The sequence below is a fragment of the Sorex araneus genome, chromosome 4, assembly GCF_027595985.1.
Source record: "Sorex araneus isolate mSorAra2 chromosome 4, mSorAra2.pri, whole genome shotgun sequence".
Taxonomy (NCBI): domain Eukaryota; kingdom Metazoa; phylum Chordata; class Mammalia; order Eulipotyphla; family Soricidae; genus Sorex; species Sorex araneus.
The window spans coordinates 135986403-136012295 of NC_073305.1; the positions used below are offsets into that span (position 1 = coordinate 135986403).

The 25893-nt window shown below is 43.5% G+C and overlaps 1 protein-coding gene across 1 annotated transcript; it reads left to right on the top strand.

The window, feature by feature from the left end:
* The first annotated feature begins 15359 nt into the window (after positions 1-15359).
* Positions 15360-17885, top strand: GPR6 (G protein-coupled receptor 6). The gene is made up of 2 exons (XM_004605718.2): positions 15360-15518; positions 16239-17885. Exon 2 carries the CDS (start codon positions 16258-16260, stop codon positions 17341-17343), a length of 1086 nt encoding a protein of 361 aa, XP_004605775.1. The 5' UTR covers positions 15360-15518; positions 16239-16257; the 3' UTR covers positions 17344-17885.
* Positions 17886-25893: the final 8008 nt, after the last annotated feature.

A 25893-nucleotide genomic window follows, 5' to 3' on the forward strand; every position in this document is an offset into this window, starting at 1 on the left:
AGATGGTACAGTGGATAAGAAGTTTGCCTTGCACATGGCTGATCTGGGTTGGATCCTCAGCATCTCGCATATGGTTCCCCTACTACTGCCAGGAGTGATTCCTGAGCACAGAGCTAGGAGCAACTCCTGAACATCACCAGGTGTACCCCTTCCCCAAACAAGATGAAACACACACACACACACACAAACACACACACCACAAGAAATTACATTGCATATGAAAAGATAGTGAGAAAAGAAAGAAATAAATCAAGAGATGAGTGCGATTTGCATCAGAGGGAGCCTCATTGAAGAGATAACTGACCAAAGTCCCTTGAAGGAAGGGAGGGATTTGGTCATGGTATCTCTGGGGAGAGCTCTCCGGGCAGAGGAAAGGCCCGTGCAAAGGACCTCTGTGTGGAATAAGTCTGGAGAGTTGGACAAAAAACAAGGCCTCTGTGTGTGTGTGTGTGTGTGTATGTGTGTGTGTGTGTTTGTGTGAGAGAGAGAGAGACAGACAGACAGACAGACAGACAGACAGAAGAAAAGCACCTACCATAGAGATAGGCTGGGGACGGGAGGGAAACTGGGGACATTGGTGCTGGGAGAAGTACACTGGTGGAGGGATGGGTGTTGGAACACTCTATGACTAAAACCTAATCATGAACAGCTTTGTAAGAGTATCTCACAGTGATTCAATAAAAAAATTAAGTTAAATTAAAAGAGGGCCTTTGAAAAAAAAAGGGGGGGGCTTTTGTGACTGGAGTGTAATGTGGAAAAGCAGTCACTGTTTTCAGAGAGGGAAGTCCAGGAGGGCAAACTTCAGGACCGGCAGTCACAGCCAGACCCATGAGCACCTCTGAGACTCCGGCACAGAGGAGACACAGAAGCATTTCACTCCTATAGCTTCATTCTGACTGCAGGGCCAAGACAAAACAAGGGTGCTCAGAGGTTATCAGCGAGACATGAGAAGTGGTCAGTCTCTGGTTCTCTTTGGGAAGTAGAGCCCAAAGGAAATCAGATGGAATTTCTTATTGCCTGTGAGAGCAGAGAGAACTCTCTCTAGAGGGCCCTGCTGCTGTCCACCTCACGACCAATCTATGCATATGCTTTCCAGGAAAAGGACAATTGCCTTCACGTCACCAGATTACTCTCAATAAGACAAACAACAGTATCACACTGAGATGCTGGGTGAATGGCCTGGCTTACTCATGAAACAAGCCTCTCAGAACAGATGTCAGGTCTGTGCCTCCACAACCCCCGCCCCCTGCTCCTGAATATTATTTGTTGCTGGGGTTCAGGAGGGAATAGTAAGTAAGAGCAGAATTCTGGAACCAAACTGTCTGAGTTAAGATTACAGTACAGGGGGCTGGAGCGATAGCACAGTGGATAGGGCATTTGCCTTGCACGCAGCCAACCCGGGTTCGATTCCCAGCATTCCATATGGTCCTCTGAGCACCGCCAGGAGTAATTCCTGAGTGCACAAGCCAGGAGTAACCCCTGTGCATCGCCAGGTGTGACCCAAAAAGCAAAACAAAAACAAAAACTAACAAACAAAAAGAAGATTACAGCACAAACTCTACTTGTGTAACCTTGAACAAGTGCCTTTTAACCTTGCTTTATAATACAAGAAATAGCGCATATGCTGCCTGGGCCCATGTACTGCTTGTGCCCACGTGGCCAAGCACATGTGGTGCCCGAGCACATGTGTCGCCCGCATCTCCCCCCTTGAGATGTGTACTTTCATGCTTTCGTGTCCAGTGCTAGGATGTGTGTAGAGCTTCCACACATGCTTCCCTTGGAGAAGCCAGCATTCTTTCTTGAGCGCGTTACTCCTACTGTTTTTTCTTTTCCACTTATCCCTTCCTCCTTCCCTCAGAACCTCTAAATAAAATCTGTTTACTTCAAAAATAAAATAAAATAAAATACAAGAAATAGGATTGGGATGTGGGGAGATGGGTGCAGAGAAATGGTATAGCAAACAGGGCACTTGTCTTGCATGCAGATGACCTGGGTTGACCTGGGTTTGATACCCAGCAGCCCATATGGTCCCTTGAGCACTGCCAGGAGTGAGCCCTGAGCACAGAGCCATGAGTAAGCCCTGAGCACTACCAGGTATGACCCCAAAACAATAAATAAATAATAAGACTAACACAAGCCCATTCTTTATGGCCGTATTAGTGATCCCATCACTCATAGCTCAGTACATTCTCAGATGAGACCAAAATCAGACAGAAGGAACATTGGGGTCTAGAAACTCCAAAAGCTTGTAGTCCCTACTTCCTCCTCCTCATTGCCAGGTTTGGCAAGTGCAACCCCCCTGCCCCCCCCTCCCCCCCGCCCCGCACAGCACCACCTAGAGGTGGCTTGGCCATTTCCATCAGATAAAGGCAGTCCTGGGTAATCTTTCCTCTTGGGTAATTAGGCAGCAGGCACCACCCACTTTCCATGTGTGAAAATCTCAGACTGAACAGTTTCATGCCTGTTCTGGCAATATGATGATGCATGGGCCCAGTGGTGTTGGGGACAATCAGAGTTTTGCCCAGTGTTTCTCTTGGTTCAGTGCTAGATCAAACACAGAATCTCAAAGATATAAGTCATATGTTCCAGCCCTTTGTGTTATTTCACCCAGCCCCATAAAAAAAAAATGCAGTTCAAAAATCATGTACAGGAGTTTTACTTGAATTCTCAACATACTGCTATCTATTTCACAACTTTAAAAAATAACACATTTTATCTAGAATTTGATTCAGTTGTCAAGTGATAGAAAACTCAAAATAGTAGAGTCTTTAAAAGTCAGAAGAGGAAAAACAATTCTCTCTATAAATATAGGGTGTTCAAGACTGGAGTGGTCGCTCCATATCATGAGGCACTCAAGGCTTCTTTCCTGCCTCTCCAGTACATCTGACTTCTACTCAGGGTCCAAGGTGGCTGCTCAGGTTCTGGCTCTCACTCTCACATCCCAGCCAGCACTAAGGAGAACAGAGATGAGTGTCTCATTCAACAAGACTTTCTGGAGTGGCAGAACTAGTACAGGAGATAAGGTGCTTCATTAACTGTGTTCTATAAATGGTACCAAATATGGTCCCTGAATACCTTCAGGAGTAATCCCTGAGCATGGAGCCAGGAGTCATCCCTGAGCACAGCTATATGTGGCCCAAAAGCCAGAAAAGAAGAAGGCTCATGAGGAGGAGAAGAATAAGGAAGAGGAGAAGACAGTGACAGCTTTTGGATGGTCTATACAATACATCTGCTTAGATGTCCTTGGTCAGAAGCTGTATGACATATCTAGCTTCAAGAGAAGATGGAAAATATGCTGTTTGTTCAAGGTGACAATGATCTGGCTAAAATTGGAGGTTCTTTACTAAAAATATATACCAAAAATAGAACAGATACTAAAAATAGTTATTGGTTTTTGCCATGCATTTAAAAAGGAAAAAAATAAGAACTTTAGGGCTAAGAAAACAGTATAGGGATTAGGGCATATTCCTTACATGCTCCTGACCCAGGCTCAATACCACATGACCTCCTAAGAATCAAAGGACCCAAGCAAAACTGGATCCTCAGGCCCTAACACTAAAGAGATTGCCAGGATGGACAAGTATTGCTGAGAATGGCCTTGGGCCCAAGTAACACAAGTAAAACAAAAAGAAAACTAAAAAAGAAAAAAAACCCTTAGATAATAGCTAACACTGAGTATGTATGTAGCACTGTAGCAGTGTTGTCCCATTGTTCATCGATTTGCTTGAGTAGGCACCAGTAACGTCTCATTGTGAGACCTGTTGTTACTGTTTTTGGCATATCAAATACGCCACAGGGAGCTTGTCAGTCTCTGCTGTGCAGGCGGGATACTCTTGGTAACTTGCTGGGCTCTCAGAGAGGGGTGGAGGAATGGACCCGGGTCAGCCACGTGCAAGGCAAATGCCCTACTCGCTGTGAGTATATATATATGTGTACATATACAATTTATTTTACAAAACTCAGTTCATACTGCATACACTAATTTGAGAGGGTATCTTTTTGAGACTACATATTCATGCCTCTCCTTTTAGTTAAACTCAAATGAAAGAGCTAATCTTCTTCCACCTAATAAAATTATCAGGATATACAAAACAGTTGAATCAATTGTTCTTGCTTGAAACATCATCATTTTGGAGGCAGAGTAGGGAGGTAATTTTGTATCAAGTAACCTGACCCAAGAGGTAGCTCAAGGGGCTGAGAGAACACTTTACAAGCTGGAGCCTTAGGTTTGATCCAGGGCATGATATATGCCTCTCCAACCACACCCCAGCACTTCTGGAAGTGGCCTCCAAGCACAGAGCTGGGAGAGGTCTCTGAGCATCAGGAGGTATGCCCTGGCCCCCTTTCCTCCCCCCACCCCAAATACACATACACAAAAGCTGGGAGTATTTGAACCTGTACAAGAGAGTAGAGTCCCTGACTAGAGATGCAAATGGGGCATATAAATATCCCAGTGTGCAGTGTAAAAAAAAGAACTCTCGATGGGGTGTGACGGGTGATTACCTCTGTACATGGGAGGGAATTCTGGAGGAAGAAGGAGAGAAACTCATTCTGGCTACCTCTTCTCCAACCAAATTCTCAAATGCTGCTGGCTGGATAATTAAGCTCGTGATATTTTGAGAAATTATTTTCTGGATTTGGTTGTTTATGATATTTAGAGCTTTATTCCCTTAGTAACTTCTCCTGAGGCTTAGAGTCCTTCTCAGAAGATGAGGGGATTATATTTCAGATAAGCATCCAGAGTGGCAGCTCAGCAGGATCAGTTCCCACTTGCCCTCATTTAGTAAACCTGCTTTATTTACTTGGTTACTTAGTGTAACACAGAAAACCATCCTACTTCTGCCCTCTGCTCTCAGCTCTCTGCTCTTGTCCTAAGCATCAGTTCAAACCAACTCTCTGCTCAGACTTCCACTCTCTGGGGTTGGGGGTAGGTGTGGGGTCCCTGCTTCATCTTACATCTAATCCAAACTCCTCTACTCAACAAAGAGCACCTTCAGTCTGCTCTGCCCTGTGCTCTCACAAACTGCCTGGTCTTCCTGACCACGGCAGAAACCTAACTTCAGTCTCCTTTCCAGGACTGTGAGCTTATTTTCAGGAAAGTGGGTCTTTTGAGAATCATTGAGAACCAAATGAACGTGCTCTCTTTCTTATGAGCTGTGTGCTAGTAAATGCTATGAGACCTCTTTGATTCTGTTTCTGTGCATGTTAAGTGAGATAAAAAGAAAAACAGACCCACATAGAGCAGAGGTGGGTAAATGAGATCATGCAGGCAAAGCACCTCACAGTTGTGTAGGATTATGTGAAGGGGCCAGTCCTTCCCTCTCCCTCCTCTGTTTAGGGACATGAGTTCCCAGCGGGGCTGTATTCCAGCTGGATACTTTTTTGTTCAGGGCTGGTGTTTGCTTGGCTCAAAGGGACTGGCTGCAAGGCGGGGAGCCTGCTGACCTGCCTTGAAGCCGAGGCCCTAAACGCTGACACCTCCCCGCTCCCACCCTGGGAAGCTTTCTATCAAAACTAGGGAATTGCACCTCTGTGGGCCTTATGGTGCTAAATAGCATCCTGTGGAGTCAGGCCTTGACCTGAGAATCAGCCTTTTCAAGCTCAGAGGTAAGGTCTCCAGTTCCCCTCAGGGTGCAGCCTCTGCTGGAACCTTTTGTCTCTCATAGATCTATCCTCTCCTAATAAGCACCAGAAAACCTCTCCTTGAGAACCATGCTGGGGACTTCCACAGCCCAGAGACCTGAGGCCAATAGTATTCTTCAAATTCAACTTTATGAAAATGCAGTACTTCTAAGTCAACCAAACTCAAGTTTAAAAAAGGGAGGAGGGAACAGAGTGATAGTTCTGGGGGGTAGAAGTACTTGCTTCCAATGAGGCAGACCTAGATTTGATCCCCACCATCCAATATGGTCCCCGGAGCACCACCAGGAATAATTCCTGAGTGCAAAGCTGGGAATAACCTCTCAGCATCACCAAGTGTGGCTCCCAAAATAAAGTAAAATAAAAAAGGAGCGAGGGAAATTTCCTCTAAGTTTGGCAAGCAAAGGATTAAAATCTACAGTAGAATTCACCATTCATATAAAAAACACACACATTAAGTTATAAAAGGTATATGTTACAAATGGCAAATTTACATAAAATAAAGTAAGTTCATAGTTGGTGGAGGACATCCTGAGCAGCACTCAGCGGACTCAGGGCCACCACCACAGATTCTTGGCTAGACTGTGGTAGACTGAGGATGTGGTGCTACTTGGTCCCTGTGGTGCTTGGAGATCACCAGGGCTCCACCCAGCAGCACTCAGGGTCCTATAGAGCTGTATCTGGTGGTACTTGAGGGACCATGTGGGCTAGAATCAAACAGTGCTTGGACATAGGCAAGGCATGCATCTGAATCCCTATACTATCTACCCAGTCCTCAGACTGTTTTTACAGAAAGATCAACCTTAATTTAAATCAGGCAAATAAATCATAGCCCAATAAAATTATTTAAAGTATTAATAAGATACTACTGATACCTACAAAGTTGAAAAAACATCTTAAAATAAATGCTACCCAGTGCTATATAAGTTTCAGAGAAACCAGGATATTCTCAGAGTACTATTGGCATTGTAACGATACAGTCCTTTTGGAAAACAATTTGGCCATTGCTTTATAACAAGTATAACATTGTATAACAAGAAGCCATGAAAATGTTTCTGCCCTTTCTACATTTTTTATGTCAAGATAACTGTACAAAATAAAAATAATTATGTGTATGAAAATAATTTTGTGGAGTTCTCTACAACAGTAAACATTACACATTACCTAAATGTATAATCATAGAAAAAAATGGTAGATTCCACATTGCTCTGTTCCTTCAGGATGTTTAGCCATTGAAATGTTAATTGTGAAGATCTTTCTGTTTACTCTTGATGGTACTCAGGGGACCACATGGGGTGCCAGAAATGGAGCCTAGGCCAGCCACATGCAAGGCAAACACCGGCCCAAGGTATCACTCCAACCCCAACAGCCCTTCTTTCAGTATCCTGCTGGAGCTCTGCATTGGGTATCTTCCCTCTGAATTAGGACAGCGGTGTCTAGTTGCAGAGTTCATTCTCTTCTCTTGAAACCATGTCTCCCTTGATATGTATCTTCCCTCCCTCCCCTACTTTTGAAATATTCTGGAAATATTTCCAAAGCTCATTCCCACCACCAAGATGACCAAATGATGAACATTAAAAACTCAGAGAGAGAGAGAGAGAGAAAGAGAGAGAGAGAGACAGCCTACTATAGAGGCAGACTGGGAGTGAGGAATGGAAGGAGGCAAATTAGGGATATTGTAGTGGAAAATGTAAACTGGTGAAGAAATGAGTGAAAAACAAAAAAAAATTTTTTTAAAAAGGAGATCCTAGAGTAAACTACAACTCCAAGCTGGAAGGGCCTAGGTCTCTAGAATAACCAGGTGAGAAAACTTGCACTGAAGTTCATGTACATAAATAGGAAATGATCATTTGAAAGAGATTTATTGAGCACTGGCTTTGTGCTCTTTCACACATAAGGAAAGATTAATTAGAACCAGACTGCCTCCTCAAGAGGTTGGTAATCTGGGAGAAGTCAATGGGAAGATGACTATCATTCTTTCAGTATTCCCCATAATATATTTTTACAATACTTTCAAAACAGTTTACAAAGCATAACAAGAGTAATCTAGAAATTATTGTTCACAGTAATCTTAACAGTGCTGAACTTAACTGCTATCATTTTGGATACACTTACCTGAAATAATGCTTCTAAGAACTTCAGAGGCTGCCTACCTTTGCATACACAGAACACTTTTGCTTGCAAATCATCAGGTTTTGGGGCAGGAAGAGTTTGTCTAATTGAATAGAAGATAAGCAGTCCAGGGTGCCTTCCCTTTGACATTTAATTTAAAGGAAGCCTTTCTTGTCAGACACAGTAGAAACATGGATTATGGGCATTGGGAGGAGTCTTATATTGGAGATGGGTAGAAAGGTTATTTGAATCATACTGGATGTGAGTAGAAATGATTTTGAATCACTCATCCATAGTCCCTTGCTTACTTGCCCTTCAAGGACAGATGACAGGGGAAGACTGCGAAAAAGAAGCATTTGTCCCCCTCCATAAAACTATCCCTCCGTCCCTCCACACACAGCCCAGCAGATGGTGACTAGAGGATATGCTGCACCCTGTCCCATATGGCAATTGAGAGCCAAGGCAGAGGAAGAGAGATGAGAGCCTGCAACCCAGGACCATTGGGTCCTTGCAGGGAGAGGAAGGAAGAGGCTCACCCCATCCGTCCAGTATGCCACAGAACCTGTCACTGCCCAGCACACAAGGACTCCCTAGAAATACAGCCCTGGAGAAAACAAGGCCCAGGGCTTCTGCTGGTGCCCCATATGCTCCTGTGTGCCCCCAGAAAACCCACTTCACCTTTCTGAATTTCAGTGATTCTGCCTGCAAAGAAAACAACTCCAAACTCTATGAACCCGTTTGAGAAAACTGAATAAGATAATGAGGATGAACCCACTGTGTGAACATCCAGGCACTTTGAAAGTGAAGAGCATGGCAGCTTATTGGACTATTTCCATCTTACTTTTCAGATTGGACAAGAGAACCAACTTTCTCATCCTTGTGGAGAGAAAGTCAATCATCTAAGTGTTGAGGCTGTACATTTCTTTATGAAACGCAAAGTCAATGTCTCTCTCTTTTTAAAAAATTTTATTGAATCACCGTGAGATAGTTACAAGCTTTCATGTTTGGGTTACAATCACACAATAATCAAACACCCATCCCTCCACCAGTGCACATTCCCCACCACCAATATCCTGGGTATACCCCCTATTTCCCACTCTCCCACTGCCTCTATGGCAGGTAATATTCCCCATACTCTCTCTCTACTTTTGGGCATTATGGCTTGCAGTAAAGACACTGAGAGGTCATCATGTTTGGTCCATTACCTACTTTTGGCACACATCTCCCATCCCTGACTAATTCCTCCAGCCATCATTTTTTTTTAAATTTTTATTTTATTGAATCACCCTGAATAAAGTTACAAAGCTTTCAGGTTTAAGTCTCAGTCATATAATGATCAAACCCCCATCTCTTCACCAGTGCACATGTTCCACCACCAAGAACCCCAATATACCCCCCCCACACCAACTTCCCCACCTGAGTGGCTAATGATCTTCACTTTATTCTCTCTATACTTTGAATACATTCAATATTTCAACAGAGAACTCACTATTACTATTTGGAGTTTTCCCCCAACAATCAAACCTCTGAAAAGGCATCATTTGATAATTTGTTTTCCATTGCTAAGAATGAAGATTATATAAGCTCGTGCGGCCGCTGTGAAGGCCGTGTGGTTTTGGATTTCTGTTATTTTAGCTCAGTTCACAGTCTAGATGCATTTCTATAAGAAGCTGAGAGGTGCCAAAATGGGTTAGTAGACCTCCCAGATCATAGTCTTTAAGGAGCAGAGGGGCCGTGTCGTGCACAGCTGCTCCGGATCTCATCTGGGCAGAGAGCGTGTCGGTAACATCCGCATCCAATGATGTCTTGTGCACCACATCACTGTAAGCTCATACCTCTGGGTTGTGAGTTCTAGAAGATTTCCAGCCATCATTTTCTTAGTGATCCCTTCTCTATTCCATCTGCCTTCTCCCCACTGCTCAAGAAGCAGGCTTCCAGATATGGGGCAATCCTCCTGGCCCTTGTATCTACTGTCCTTGGGTGTCAGCCTTATGTTATATTATTCTATACTCCACAAATAATCCTTATATGACTGGATTTTCTTCTGACTCATTTCACTTAGCATGACTCTCCATGTCTATCCACTTATAAGCAAATTTCATGACTTCATCCCTCCTAACAGCTGTATAGTATTCCATTGTGTAGATGTACCAAAGTTTCTTTAACCAGTCATCTATTCTAGGGCACTTGGGTTTTGGCTATTGTTAACAGTGCTGCAATAAACATATAGGTACAGATGTCATTTCTACTGTGCTTTTTTGCAAGTCAATGTCTCTCTTTTTTTAAATATTATTTTTTATTATTTTTTAAAAATTTATTTATTAGTGAGTCACAGTGAAGGTACAGTTACAGATTTATACATTTTCGTGCTCATGTTTCCCTCATACAAAGTTTGAAAACCTATCCCTTCACCAGTGCCCATTCTCCACCACAAATAAACCCAACATCCCTCCCCCCACAATCCCATCTCCCTCCACCCCCCAACCCCCCCCACCCCGCCACTGTGGCAGGGTATTCCCTTTTGTTCTCTCTCTCTAATTAGGTGTTGTGGTTTGCAATAAAGGTGTTGAGTGGCCATTGTGTTCAGTCTCTAGTCTACATTCAGCACGCTTCACCCTTCCCCCGCGTGGCCTCCAACCACATTTTGCTTGGTGTTCCCTTCTCTATCTGAGCTGCCCTTTTCCCAGAATGTGAGGCCAGCTTCCAAGCCATGGAGTCAACCTCCTGGTACTTATTTCTACTATTCTTGGGTGTTAGTCTCCTACTCTGTTATTTTATATTCCACAGATGAGTGCAATCTTTCTATATCTGTCTCTCTCTTTCTGACTCATTTCACTTAGCATGATACTTTCCATGCCAATACACTTATATGCAAAGTTCATGACCTCATTTTTTCTAACAGCTGCATAGTATTCCATTGTATAGATGTACCAAAGTTTCTTCAACCAGTCATCTGTTCTAGGGCACTCGGGTTTTTCCCCGAGATTCCGGCTTCAATGTCTCTCTTAATGAAAAATGGTCTCTGTCCATAAATGCCAAGATTTCTTTTGACTTGATTCTTATGCTAAAAAAAAGCTGTACATCCAGTGAATTAGAGGAATAAATAAATAAGGCTTTTAGTTGAAAAGTATTCTGCATCTGTGAACAAATTCTGATAATAATAATGGTCTGCTTCTTTCTGAATTCACTGGGAATATCAGATGATATTGTTCTCTCTGGCTAACAGTCCCTCGGGGGGAAATACTGCTTACTTCCATGAAGCAGGAACACCCCTGATATGTTTAGACAAGCTAAGAAGTTGGTTTCTTGGGCTTAATGACACAATACTGATGCTGGGGGAGGGGGAGGGGACCTGGAGGTAGGGAAACAGAACAAAAGGAGATATGCCGAATATCATTTATGTGTCTCAGCGTGAGTCCCCCAAAAGATTGTGCTTCATTCCACATCTTGGGCCTAGACAGACAATGGAGTTTTCAATAGACCTTTGTGATTGCTGCCTCTTTCAGCAACAATCTTTCTTAATAGCAGCTTGATGCATTTCACTAAGCACTTGCTCTCTCCCTGAGAGGTCAGCAGAAGTATCTGTGAATCAATGAATAGACTGAGATTTACTAGTAGAAACCTGTACCCAAAAACCAAGATGTAAAGTAGAGAATGAGAGGGAGAGAGAAGAAATAGAGTAAGAGGGGAATAGATATGGAGGGAAAGGAATAGAGAGAGGGACAAAGAGGGGTAGAGGGAGGAAGAGGTAGGTGTGGAGTGAAGAGAGATGGAGGAAAGGGAGATTATAAATACCCAGATAGAGACAAGAATTGCCAATATTGGTCTTTCCGACCTACTTTTGATAAAGTCTAGACAGCTTGACTGGATACAGTTATAATTTTGTAAAACAATTGATTTTGAAAAATTCTGGGCCAGGAGAAAACACACCTGGGAGCCCAGCAAGGGCATAGATGCAGAGGTATCCTGAAATCGGAAGCCAAATAGAGGGTCCAAAGCAAACAGAGTTTAGAACTTTCTGAAGCAGACATTAAGTTCATCAGGGACAAAAGGGAACCAAGTCATGGATATGGAATATTAAGGGTGTAAAGAGGAAGTTCGGTTAGTGTAATCTTAAATTACACTAATTAAAACTAAGTAATCTGTAAAATTCCTTTATTGCAATGAGTTTAAACACCAATTCACTATTTCAGGACTTTGAAGCAGCTAAGCTGACAAAGAGATTGTGTTGCTTCAATGAATATTCTCAACTCTGGCTTTTGATTTGAGTCTATAGAAAATCTGATGCCTCATCCTCACTTCAAACTAAATAAAATCAATCTCTGGGTGAAAGATTCAGGATAATACACTATTAAAAACAAAACATTCTAGGTAATTCTAATGTGTGTTCAGTGTTGGGAATAGCTGCCTTAGATCACAGGATGAGAGGCAAAGGGAACCAGACAAAGGGTTGTAACTGAGATATTGTGATTCCTGGGCATAACCTAGGACAAGGAAACATCATGCTTAGATTGTGCTCAAATGTAAGAGATACAGAGAATATGTTGGGCATATAACCAGGTTAATAATAATGAGTTTAACCCATGACTATAAGCCAGAAACTTAACTCTTAAAACCCTAATTATAACCAGGACTAAACATGCTGGCATATACATTTGGTTGCCTTTGTCTCTATTCTATCTGCAAATGTGTTTCATTCGTCCACTGCAACTGACTTCTGATTATTCTTTTAAAAAATTCTCAGGCCACATGCAGTACTGATCAGTGGTTACTCATAGCTTAGTGCTCAGGATTAATCCCTGGTGGTACTCAGGGGACCCTACGTAGTGCTAGAGATTTGAATCAGGTTTGGCTGCATGCACAGGAAGTGACTTAACTCTATTACTGTCACTCTGGTCTTCATTCCGGCCACTCATTTCATACAAGGCTCAACATGAATGTTCCTGCCTTAACTTACCGTGATCTTTCATATTCACAGCCCAACTTTGATTATTTCTATGATATCTCTTATCTCAATTTTTTAGCCATCAGTCCCATTCAGAGTGTCTGGTTTTGTCAAGCCCTGGCTCAGTTTCAATCTCCTCCCAATAGCTAGGCTAGGGAAATCCACATGGTTCACTGGCTGACCATTCTAGGAGTCCATGGAAAGGGACAGTGTTTGTGAGGCACAGTGGGAAAATCAGTTAATGAGCTAATGAAGTTACCTCTAATATAGCCATCCATAACCAAAAAAAAAAAAAAACCCAAAACACCCCACATGCTTTTCTTCTTTTTCATCTCCCATTTCCCAGGAGCAGGATAAGTAGGGGATGATATGGAGGAGCTGAAATAATGAACCCTGTCTGCTTCTAGGGTCCAATCTAGCATCTGAGAGAAATTGTGATAGACTGGCATGACATAAACACAGGCTATATATAAACCCTCAACCAACATTTAGCTATAGACTCTTAATCAACATTTAGCTAAGAGCATGATATTTCATGTGTTTTTCCTCCTGTAGCCACTGAAAATTCATTTTAGGTGATGACAAAAGGTCACGAATATCATAAACACAGGATATCTATTTTAATTTTACACTTTATGCAGCATTTTGAGTGCAAAATATGTGGTGTATTTAGATATTAAAAAGGATTTTCCTCCTTTATCTGATTTCTTGTTAAGTGTGTGATTAACATATTGTCTGACAGTTCATTCTCCATCTCTGAAGCAACATTTTGGTTTTTAGGGGACTGTCTTTTACCGAAACTCAAAATTACTCTAGAAATTCAGAACTTCAGTCAATTTAGGGCTGATGGAAATAGTTATATGAGAATTTCATAAATTCACCAAATGGAGAATTATGTATAAATGTGTTTTATGATTCAACATTGACTCTTGCAGAAAATTGAACATGCCTGGAGTTTTTCTTCTTTCTCCAGTTCAACTGCATTGGGGGACAGTGGCAAGAGTAGCATTTACTTAGACATCTTTAAATATGGAAAAGCCAGGGTTCAATGCACTTCCCAAACCAGCCTTTACATAGGTCTCTAAAACTAGAGCTAAGTCAAGCCAGGAGGAGAAAGAAGGGAAATGGGGAGATGTGGGAAAAGCACCAGTAATAAATACTGTCATTTTTCAACTTGCCTAGAGCATAGTGTAGAAATCATGACTGTGGTTTGACTTTAATGTCATCATGTCACTGTACAGTTTTAAACTTTAAAGCCTTAGATGGTGTTAAATATTTTAGCTTTTGCCCAAGTATGGCTATCAGAGATTATGACTGATTAAGAAAAGAGAAAAATCAATCTAATGCTTGTATTTCACTGACAAAACAAAACACCTTTAAACCAAAAGGATGATTTATCAGGGCTGAAAATAAAACTCCTGCCTACTGGAGTCTGGTGCAGCTGAGTTATCACTATTTTCATCCTGTAATTTGTTTTATAGGGTACTAATTAACAGGGCAAAGTCTGTTGCCAGGAAAGTAAATCACATTTTGCTGTTTTCTTTCCTAACAAGACACAGACCTGGCCTTTAATTAAGGAGCAAGTTCCAAGGGCACTATCAGCTATTGAAATTGGGACACATTTGGCTGGGAAGAGCCATGGTGAATCCTGCTGTACAGAGTCCAAAGGAAAATAGTGCAAGAAAGAGGAATTAAAGGGGGTGGGGGGAGATTGCACAGGTAATCTCCAAAGGAGCCTCCATTTCCAAGTAAACGACCCCTTCAAATGTCTGCTTTCTTCCCATTCTGCTCCCTCAAACAGAACTTCTTCACTGACTCTACTATCCTGTACCCCAAACAACATCATAATTAATTAATTGAGATTTGGGGGCACACCTGGTAGTGCTCAGGGCTTACTCCTGGAGAGGCTATGGGGACCATATGTGGTGCCCAGGATCAAATCCGTGGGCGGTGTGCAAAAATTACTTAAATCTCCCTACACTGTCTCTGGCCCCACAAACACCTCATTACAGGAGTGCATTCTCCCTCTCAGTTCGTTCCTGTTTCTCGAGCAGTACTATTTATTTTATTATCTGCGGCGGGGAGGGGCAGGGGGTTGGGAGTGGCACTTGGAAATGGTGAGGGACCTCACCTGGCTCCGTGCTCAGGAACCGTATGTGGTTGCAGTGATTTGAACCTTTGTCGCTGCCTCAACGGCATGCCAGACAAGTCCTATGTCTCGGTCTCGGTGCTTTTGATTTTAAGGATCACAGCTCAACCATTAGACTTCCCTGCCCACTAGCCTCCTTCTCCTGCCCAAGTCTCCCCCAGCGACCCTCAGATCCGGCAACCCTGCCAGTGCTCCTGCAGCACCCCTCTTTCTGTTCCCCCGCCCCTCCTGTCCCGGGAGGTCGTCCCTACTCCCTTTCCCTTGTCTTCCCCCTACCCCGCTTCTGGGGCGTCGGGACTGGAGGCGGCCGCTCCGACTGGCTTCCCCGACCTTCCCGAACCCTCTGAGACAACGTTTGCGGGGGAGAGAGGAGGGATGGAGTTTGGAGGGGGTGGTGGAGGGTGGCCGCGACGGGCGGGCGACGCGCGGGCACCCGGCGAGCCACTTGCCGCGGGGAGCCTGACGTCAGCGCGCCCCGCCTGTCGGTGCGGCGCTTTTGCTGCCGCCGCGGTCCTTGCGGCTCACACTGTCGGCGGCGCCCGCACCGCTACAGGCGCCCCGCGCTCGCTCTCCGCGTCGGGCGCGCAGCGGCTCGGGGCCCGCGGGAAGCGCAGCCTGCAGCCCCGGCCGTGAAGCTCATGCCAGAGACACTCTGAAGCTCTGACTCGCCAGGTGAGCAGCAGAGGGACTTTTGGCTGGGGGTGCGAAAGGGGAGAAGTTTTTCTCCAAGCCGGTGCGAGAGGAAGGAAGGGAGCTCAGCTAGACCTCACTCTCTCGCGTCTTACACACACGTTATCTTCTGTCTCCCCTCAAACCAAATCGCGGGGAGGGGAGGAGGGGTCTCTGTGGCCCCCGGGCTTCCCAGGCTACGGGAGCGCAGAAACTTCATTTCAGCACCGCGGACAGCGTCGCCGCCGCTGCTCACCCGCGCGTCGCGGTCTGTCTGGCTTGGGACAGTCCTTCTCCGGGGCTTGCACCCGATGCTGCTGGGCGCACCACAGAGCAGACTTGGGGACCGGTGCGGGTGTGTGTGTGTGTGTGTGTGTGTGTGTGTGTGTGTGTGTGTGTGTGTTGGGGGGGTCCGCTGTGTGCATGCGAGCGCTTACAAGCCGTGAAGTGCATCTGCGTCAAAAGAGAAAAACCATAACCAGCTCTCGGTGAGCGCACCCGCGTGCATTTCTCTCTCAGTAGCTCACTCAACAGGTTTTAATTATTATTATATTTTTAAAAAATTTCTTTTGGGGTTCTTATTTAATTACAGACGGGGTCGCTCCGCTCTGGAGTAGCAGAGTGGGAGCCAGAGTGGGATGAGCTCTAAAAGCCGTGCCGGTGCGCGGGGGCTAGTCCCTCCTGGACCCGCACACGCCTGACCCTTTCTCCCTCTCCCCGCAGGGTGCAGCGTCTGGCCGCGATGAACGCGAGCGCTTCTCCGCTCAACGAATCCCAGGTGGTGGCGGCGGCGGCCGAGGGGGCGGCGGCGGCCACCGCGGCAGCGGCGCGGGACACCAGTGAATGGGGGTCCCCTGCGGCGGCGGCTCTGGGAAGCGGCAACGGGGCTAACGCTTCCCTGGAGCTGTCCTCGCAGCTGCCGGCAGGGCCGCAGGGGCTGCTGCTGTCGGCGGTGAATCCCTGGGACGTGCTGCTGTGCGTGTCGGGGACGGTGATCGCAGGCGAAAACGCGCTGGTCGTGGCGCTCATCGCGTCCACCCCGGCTCTGCGCACGCCCATGTTCGTGCTGGTGGGCAGCCTGGCCACTGCCGACCTGCTGGCGGGCTGCGGGCTCATCCTGCACTTCGTATTCCAGTACGTGGTACCTTCCGAGACGATGAGTCTGCTCACGGTGGGCTTCCTCGTGGCCTCCTTTGCCGCCTCGGTGAGCAGCCTGTTGGCCATCACGGTGGACCGCTACCTGTCGCTTTACAACGCGCTCACATACTACTCGCGCCGGACCCTGCTGGGCGTGCATCTCCTGCTCGCCGCCACCTGGACAGTGTCCCTAGGCCTGGGGCTTCTGCCGGTGCTTGGCTGGAACTGCCTGTCGGAGCGCGCCTCCTGCAGCGTGGTGAGCCCGCTGACGCGCAGCCACGTGGCGCTGCTCTCGGCCGTCTTCTTTGTGGTCTTCGGTATCATGCTACACCTGTACGTGCGCATCTGCCAGGTGGTCTGGCGCCACGCGCACCAGATCGCGCTGCAGCAGCACTGCCTGGCGCCGCCACACCTGGCCGCCACGCGCAAGGGTGTGGGTACGCTGGCCGTGGTGCTGGGCACTTTTGGCGCCAGCTGGCTGCCTTTCGCCATCTACTGCGTGGTGGGCAGTCGCGAGGACCCGGCAGTCTACACTTATGCCACCCTGTTGCCTGCCACTTACAACTCCATGATAAATCCTATCATCTATGCCTTCCGCAACCAGGAGATCCAGCGGGCCCTGTGGCTCCTGTTCTGTGGCTGTTTCCAGTCCAAAGTGCCCTTCCGCTCTAGGTCCCCCAGTGAGGTATGAAGGCGTGCCCCTCTCTCCCCAAACCTCCCACGCGCCCTTCCAATCCCGCCCTCCCCCCAACAAGCCAGCCTTTGGTGAGCTTCTCGGTGCCTGCTGATGAACTCTGAGATCCCAACCATGTGATCAAGATGTTGGAAAGAAAGAATAAGCAGAAATGCAACAAACTCATGAGGACAATGAAGCTTGTTGGTACATTACATATACAGTGTATACATGTGTACATATATATACAAATATTTGTATCTTCTGGAGGTGTTCAGGATTTGGAAGTTCCTGTTTTGTGAAACAAAAAAAGCAACAAAGATGTGGTTGTATTCTCAAATCATACATCACATTTGTCAAGTGAAGACATTCCAATATGGCTTAATTATAGCACTTTATTTTTAGCTGCTGAATTGCCAAAACAGTGTTGCCATTTTAAAGGGCAGGGGAGAGGGAATCAAATGTGTATTTTTGTTGTATGTGATAGACTATTTTGCTGGACATGCATCAGTAAATTTGACATATTTTGTACGCAAATAAACATATTATGAAAATGTAAATTTGTGGAATATGTGACTTATTATAGAGCCACTATTTAAGAACTGAATTGTATATTTAATATATTGGTATATTTATTTAAAAGCTTATTGTGTATAAATCAGATCAATCAAAAACCACTTGTGAAAATCTTAGTGTAAAAAAGATATGCATTTGCACATTTTTTTTTGTTTTGTTCGATGTTTAGTCACACTCACCCATGCTCAGGGATTACTTCTGTCTTTGAACTCAGGGATTACTCCTGATGGGGGGAGGGGTGCAGGGACCAAATATGGTGCTAGGGATCAAATCAGTATCAGGTGAATGAAAGGCAAGTGCAAATTATCATCAAATACCTAGTTCAGATATGCATGTAGGGGAAAGAAGAATAATATAATCATCTAACAGTATTTACATAATAGTAAAGTGTTATTGGTACTACCGGAGCAAATTACCCTACACATTGAGTTACCATTTGGAAGGAAAGCCACAGAGGATGAGTGAGGGCATTGAACATGTATCCTCCTGAATTCTGAAGTCACAGTTTTTAGTAGTGGTTTGTCCAATCTGGAAAGGATTTTAAATGAAACTGACCAAATATATTGTTACTGGGTCTGTGGAATAGGTACAGGCTTATAAAAGTCATAAATTCTTCTGAGCCAGAATTTCATGATATATGGTGTTTGTGGGACTGGAGCAATAGCACAGTGGGTAGGGTGTTTGCCTTGCACGTGTCCAACCTGGGTTCGATTCCTCCATCCCTCTTGGAAAGCCTGGCAAGCTACCAAGAGTGTCCCTCCCACACAGCAGAGCCTGGCAAGCTACCCGTGGCGTATTCGATATGCCAAAAACAGTAACAAGTCTCACAATGGAGACATTACTGGTGCCCACTCGCACAAATTGATGAACAATGGGATGACAGTGCTGCATGGTTTTTGTGAGATAAAGGATGAATTCCAGCAGCCCCTCTTGACTTACCCTCATGTCAAAACATACAGCATTTGTCTAAGAAAGAAAAAAATCATGTAATTTGCCACAATACATATAGATAAATATTCTCTAGGATGTTGTGCTGAATGAAGTTAGAAGTGAAAGGACAGACTTAGTGATACACAGCAAGGTAATAACAAAGGGCCAAAGTCAATCACAATAGGGGAATTGATCCACACACCTGAGCTTGTTGGGGGATGGTGTGTGTTTGAAGGGAGGGCAGGCATTGGTGTTCTTGGGGGAAGCTGGTAACTGTTAAAGGTTGTGTGTTTGAAGGGGGCAGGCATTGGGGTTCTTGGGGGAAGCTGGTAACTGTTAAAGGGTGTGCTGTTGAAATTATGTTCATGGGAAACCATTACTAACAGTATTATAAATCACAGAACCTCAATCAATTTAAAAAGTGGTGTTTTTTAAGAGCATTTAGATTAACTAAATATTCCCATTCCTCCAGTGAGTGTGAGTCAGTTAAGTGGCTCTGCCTTCCCTTCCTACAAGATTATATGAGGATAAAATAAGCTAGCAATGCCAACTCAAACATTGCAAGAAAATATGCACACAAGCACAAATAGTAGCTAGTCATATTTGGGGAAAGGGGTGTGCAAAAGTAAAAAAAAATTATATAGCACACACATTTATTTACTTACTTAAAACATTTTATTGTTACTAAAACATGATGATTTACAAAGTTATTCATATTACCTATTTTAAACATACTATGTTCCAACACCAATCAGATGATACTAACACCAATATCTTCTTCCGTCCACCAGAATTCCTAGTTTCCCCCCACACCCCCTCAACTACCGTCCCCAGCCTGCCTTATTGACCAGCACATCTTTAAATTTGGTTGCTGAGATTTGGATCTCTTGCTTTCAATATTGTTGACCATGGCTTAGATATTTAGCTGTCCCACTCCTCTATACCATTGATGTACACAGATCCCCTTTACTTCCTCTCTCCATTGCTTCCCATTCAACACTTCTTCCCTCCCTTGATTTATTTCCTTCTCTATCCTCCATATACTCTGTGGTCAATGGTGATCTAGGTATCCCCTCTTTCAAACATTTTTTATTCTAGATACCACATATAAGTGAGATCATTTTGTGTTTGTCCTTCTAACTTATCTCATTTAACATGATATCTTCCAGTTCCATCCATGTTGCAGCAAACTGCATGATTTCAACATTCCTTACAGCTGCATAGTATTCTACTGTGTATTTATACATATCTAACATTGGACACCCAGGTTGATGATACAGTACACAGATATTTATTTAGTATCTACTCTCTACTAACCACAATTCCAGGGTTGTGAATATAAAAAAATTAAAAATAGATTAAAAGTTTCTGTGTTCATAATGTTACATTTGAGTGAAGGATATTTACTATAAGCAAATACATATATCTTTACTTATTAAAGGGAGTTGTTTCATTCCATTAATTAGGCAAAGTTCTAAAATATATGGTTGGAAAACTGGATATTCAGGTAACTGATGATGTGAGTCCTAGTCCAAAAATATAAAAAACACAGAAAACAGCAGGCTCAAGATCCAGTAAGAGGTAATGTCTCAATTCTTGAACACAGGCCAGAAATGATTGATGCTCTTGCTTAAGCCATTCAAGGAACTTTGTCCTGAACCCCTTTGTTCTGGTCTGGTCTTCAACTGGCTGAATGAAGCTCACCTACATTAACAAGGACCAGCTTATTGACTTAGTCCAGAGAGTTGAATATTAATCTCATCCAGAAGCACTCTCATGAACATACCTGGAATAATGCTTGATCAAATGTTGAGTACCCTGTGATCAAAGTGAGCAACCTGTGATCTAGTTTGACACATCACTGTATCACTGTATTACTGTCATCCCATTGCTCATCGATTTGCTCGAGCGGGCACCAGTAACATCTCCATTGTGAGATTTTTGTTGTTACTGTTTTTGGCATATTGAATGTGCCATGGGTAGCTTGCCAGACTCAGCTGTGTGGGTGGGATACTCTCGGTAACTTTCCGGGCTCTCCGAGAGGGACAGAAGAATCGAACCCTGGTTGGCCGTGTGCAAGGCAAATGCCCTACCCGCTGTGCTATCGCTCCAGCCCAGTTTGACACAAAGAATTAAGTAAAGAAACAAGAGTTTAAGCAGGGAGGCAAACATTACTGGGAGAATAATTAAAATGAGAGTTTAAAAACAATGGTCATAGAGTTTTACACTATGAGTTTTATTGGTGAGCTTGATGAGAGAAACTTCAGGAGAGTGGGCAAAGGATTGAAAGGCAGGGAGGGAAAGCCTGACTGCAGAAGGTACAAGAGAAAATGCATGAGGAATATAGCACTAAGGTCTCACAGCAAATCTGTGACCTCTTTAACCACACTGTTTTGGGCTCACAATTTTTTTTTTTTACAAGTGATATAATAACATAAGTTTTATTAATTTTCTGTAGTAGGCCACACTGATTCTTTAACATATTTTTTTTTATTAATAGTTTATTTTTAATTAGTGAGTCAACGTGAGGGTACAGTTACAGATTTATACATTTTTGTGCTCATGTTTCTCCCTTACAAAGTTTGATAACCCATCCCTTCACCAGTGCCCATTCTCCACCACCAGTAAACCCAACATCCCACCCCCCCTTCCCAGTCCCGTCTCCCCCCACCCCACCCTGCCACTATGGCAGGGAATTCCCTTTTGTTCTCTCTCTCTGGTTAGGTGTTGTGGTTTGCAATAAAGGTGTTGAGTGGCCATTGCGTTCAGTCTCTAGCCTATATTTGGCCCGCATCATCTTTCCCCCACATGACCAACAACCACATTTTACTTGCTGTTCCCTTCTCTGAGTTGCCCAGAATGAGAGAACAGCCTCCATGGGCTCACAATTTTTTTCCAAATATATGGTGGGTAAAAAATATAATTTTAGAATGGGGCAAAAAGTCAACATTACTATACATTTTGCAATTACTGAGAAAAGTTTCTTGCAAGTAAAGAAAGTTCAAACACTAGGATAATTAGACAGACCATGGATCTAAGTTCAGTTGAATGGCATTAATATCCATTATCAGTTCAAATCCTAATCAAAATGTTTATGAGAGCAAGAAAATATGCAACAATCAGGCTGTTAATATCCCTGGCTTATGAAGTTAGCCACCTGCATAATATCAATAGACAAGACTGACCAACCTGAAGATATGTGGCTATAAAATTTTGGGTAATTCTTGAAACATTTATGTGAAGGAATGCAATGTATTTATTTGACCAATCAAATACTGAGATTCTCCTGGTGCAAGACCCTATGCTATCTATCATCAGAATAAAGCCTTCGAGAAAGGACCGATTCATTCAAATATATACCCACCTACCCACTTAACTGTCTAACAGACATCCTAAATTTGGTGCATTTTAAACTAGACCACTAAAAAACTGCTCTTTTGTCCTTTTTCGTCTATATGTATATATAAATGGCTATGCATCATTATAATTGTTCAGGCTGCAAAACTAGGAATCATATTTGCTTTTTTAATATATTGTTTACATATTCAATTCAATGTGTCAGCAAAACTAGTTTTTGCTTTCAAAAGATAACCAAAGTTCAGCGACTTCTCATCTTTTCCAAAACTATCATCATCTCCTTCCTGAATTACTCTAGTGGATTTCTCTTTGACATTCTGGTTTCAGCACTTGGACCCTTCAGTCTATTGTCTATCTAATAGTTCACTCCCACAATCTGTGACTCCCTTGCATACCCTTCAAACCCAAGCATGAGTCCATAAGCAAAGAAGTTTCTCTGAAAAGGACAAACTTGGCAAAGGGCTATTTAGGCCCTGGGAATGGTCTAAGTATGAATTCTTGAGCGAGAAATTCAGGATATTTGGTAACTAATGTGTGGACTAGAAGGGAGGATATACAGCTCCCGAGCACCGCCAGGGGTCACTCCTGAGCACTGAGTCAGAAACAGTTTGGAGCACTACTTGTTGTCACCTGAAAACCAAACCAAATCAAATAAAAACAAAAACAAACAATAAACAAGTGAGGATATAAACTCTTCAGCCCAAGAAGAATGCAGCTAGAGGTACTAAGAGCAGGGACCTTTAAAGTATGAGTCCCAAGGGATTACCTCAGGGTACTAGAATCCACTGCTCCTAACAAATGGTCATAAACTTGGTGGCCCAAATCAATACACATTCTCTTAAGATGATGTAGTTTGGGGACCAAAGAGATAGGACAATGGGTAGAACCCTTGCCTTGCATGCAGTTAACCTGTGTTTGATGCTCGGCATCTCATATGGTCCCCCAAGCACTGCCAGGAATAATTCCTGAATGCAGAGCTAGGAGTAACCTCTGGACACTGCCGGGTGAGGCAAATAAAACAAAACAAAACAAAAACCCTTATGAGGTCAGAAGTCTCTTTTTATTTGTTGTTGTTGTTTTTTTTTTGTCTTGAAGTCACACCCAGCTGTACTCAGTCCATACTTCTGGCTCTGAGATCAGGGATCACTTCTGACAGGGCTTGGTGGACCATATGTTGTTCTGGGGATAAAGTCCAGGGATTGAATCTGGGTCAGCTGCATGCAAGGCAAGTGCCCAGTGCACTATAGTATTGTTCCAGTCCCTGGAGTATAAAAGTCTTAACTGGGCTGGATTCAAGATGTCAGCATGTTGTACCACCTCCAGAGGTTAAGTGGGGGAAGAATTTGTTCCCTGGGCTTTTAGGATTGCATTCACCAGCTTGTGTTGTCTCCATCCATCTTCAAACTCTGCAATGTATTATGTTGCTTAAATAGTTAAATTGCTTCATTCTCCTGTAGTTAAATCTTTCTGCTTCCCTTGTACAAGAGTACTTATAATTCTATTCATGGGCTGCCTAGATAATGCATGATAACCTTCCTATTGCAAGGTTCTTCACTTAATCTCATCTGCAAAGTCCATTTTGCATAAATGGCAAGAGTACAGCAGTGTTAATGAAATGTATAGTAATAGTGTTATGCTCAGTGGTAAGAATTCCATAGGAAGAACAGGAATTTCTATGGATGACACCAATAAAGAGACAAAACTGAGCTGAACAGAGAAGAAATTAAATTAGCAAGAGTCTATGTTCCTGGCCAACCAAACAACACAAAGCACAAAAGCACAGTGCACTCAGAGAAATGCAGGCCATCCAGTGGCTGGAGTATATAAGAGTTAAAGTGTGCAGTGTAAGCAGCACTACGTGAGCCTGGAAAGATTGTCAGGATTTAGGTTGTAAAGAGCAGTGCTGAGAATGAATGGAATGCAGATGGTAGAGACTGGAAATGAGATCATTTGGGAGACTGGTTGCAGCAAAACAGCTGAGAGAGGATGATAGGCTGAGCCAGGACAATCAGAAGGTAGAAAAAAGAGGAAAGAGACCCTCATAAGTAGAGAGTATCTCACTAAGTAAGTTGTTGAGGAGGTTGAGAATCAGTTTGGAAGTCAAGACAGATAAACTGGAGGAAAATATGGGGAGAGAAGCAAACTTGAAGATGCAGTGAATCAAATTTTCTCTGTATTGTATTTCAGCATCTGTGGAATATTCCATTTGAGGCAGCTGACTCTGTGGCCTTGGTGTCTACAAAGCTGGCTGAAATGAAGGCGGAGACATTATTTTGGTATCACCGATTTTTTAAGGTAGAATTGAAGTCAAGGGAATAATTAAAGAAGAGGCTCAGATAGTAATCTGTCTGCAATAACACAGTATCACACCATGCGCAGTGAAGGAAATCAAAGAGGAGGAGAGCAAGGAGGAACATCAAAGGAAGATCTTAGGAAAGCCAAGTGGAAGAAAAGTTATAAGAAGAAAGTGACCAAGTGTGCAAAGCTTTCCCTGAGGTCAATGAGGGATTAGAAAGCAATCGATTTAGCAGCACAGACCTAGGCGAGTGTAACTTCAGTGAAGCTAGATTACAGTGGACTGAGGAGGAAAGGTATATTTTTCTTTCTGTATTTTTTTCCATTAAATTGAATTGAATAAAATAAGAGGGTTGTGGTATATAGAAGGAAATATAAGATCACAAGGTAATCTTTCCTTTGCTTTTTTTGGGGGGGAGGGTGTTTAAATGAGCAAGGATTGAACACATTACGAAACTGAGGGCCAGATACCACATTATTGGAAAATCTGAAGATAACAGGGAGGAAAACATGCCTTCCTGAGTGAGGCTTCACAGGGGGAAATGGGGTCCAGGACACAGTGTCAGGGAGAGGAGCCCAGGAAGGTGGAGATGGAGCCTGTGCTGACAGGAGTAAGAGTGGGAACGATACAGCAGAAAGGAGGGAGCTAAGTTTATATGTGGTGGGAGGAAGTTCACCAAGTTCCTATTTGACAATCTCAATTATTTTTTGTGTGTGTGAAGGAGGAGTGTCAGTTAAAAAACTATTACAAGAATTATCAAGAACGTAAGTTAACAATATTGGGAACAAAGCCATGAACTTGAAATAGTATATTCAAAGTCAAAAGTCAGACAATAACAAGTATTACAAAAAATGTAGAGCAATTACATTTTTCATATACTGATAGTGGTGGTATAAAATGGTAAAAATTGGAGGAATTATTTGATGGTTTCTAAAGAAGGTAAATATACTCCTATCTTATAGCATTGCCATTCGAGTCCTAAATAATTAGTTCCAAAAAATTAAGATATATATATTTATAGATATACCCGTGGCATATTTGATATGTCAAAAACAGTAACAACAAGTCTCACAATGGAGATGTTACTGGTACCCACTTGAAGAAATTGATGAGCAATGGGATGGCAGTGACAGTGACAGTGATAAAGATATAGATGTGTATTAATTGACTTACACATGTATGTCCATGCCAATTGTACTTGTAATCACGTAAAATTTGGACCATCTCAAATTTTTATCAATAGGATCAGAGAAAATAAAGAGCTTGCCTTGCACATGGCTGACTTGGGTTCGATCCCTCATACCCCATATAGTCCCCTGAACCTGCCAGGAAGGAATGATCCCTGAACTCTGACCCAGGAGTAAGCCCTGAACACAGCTGGGTGTGGTCCAAAACAACAACAACAACAA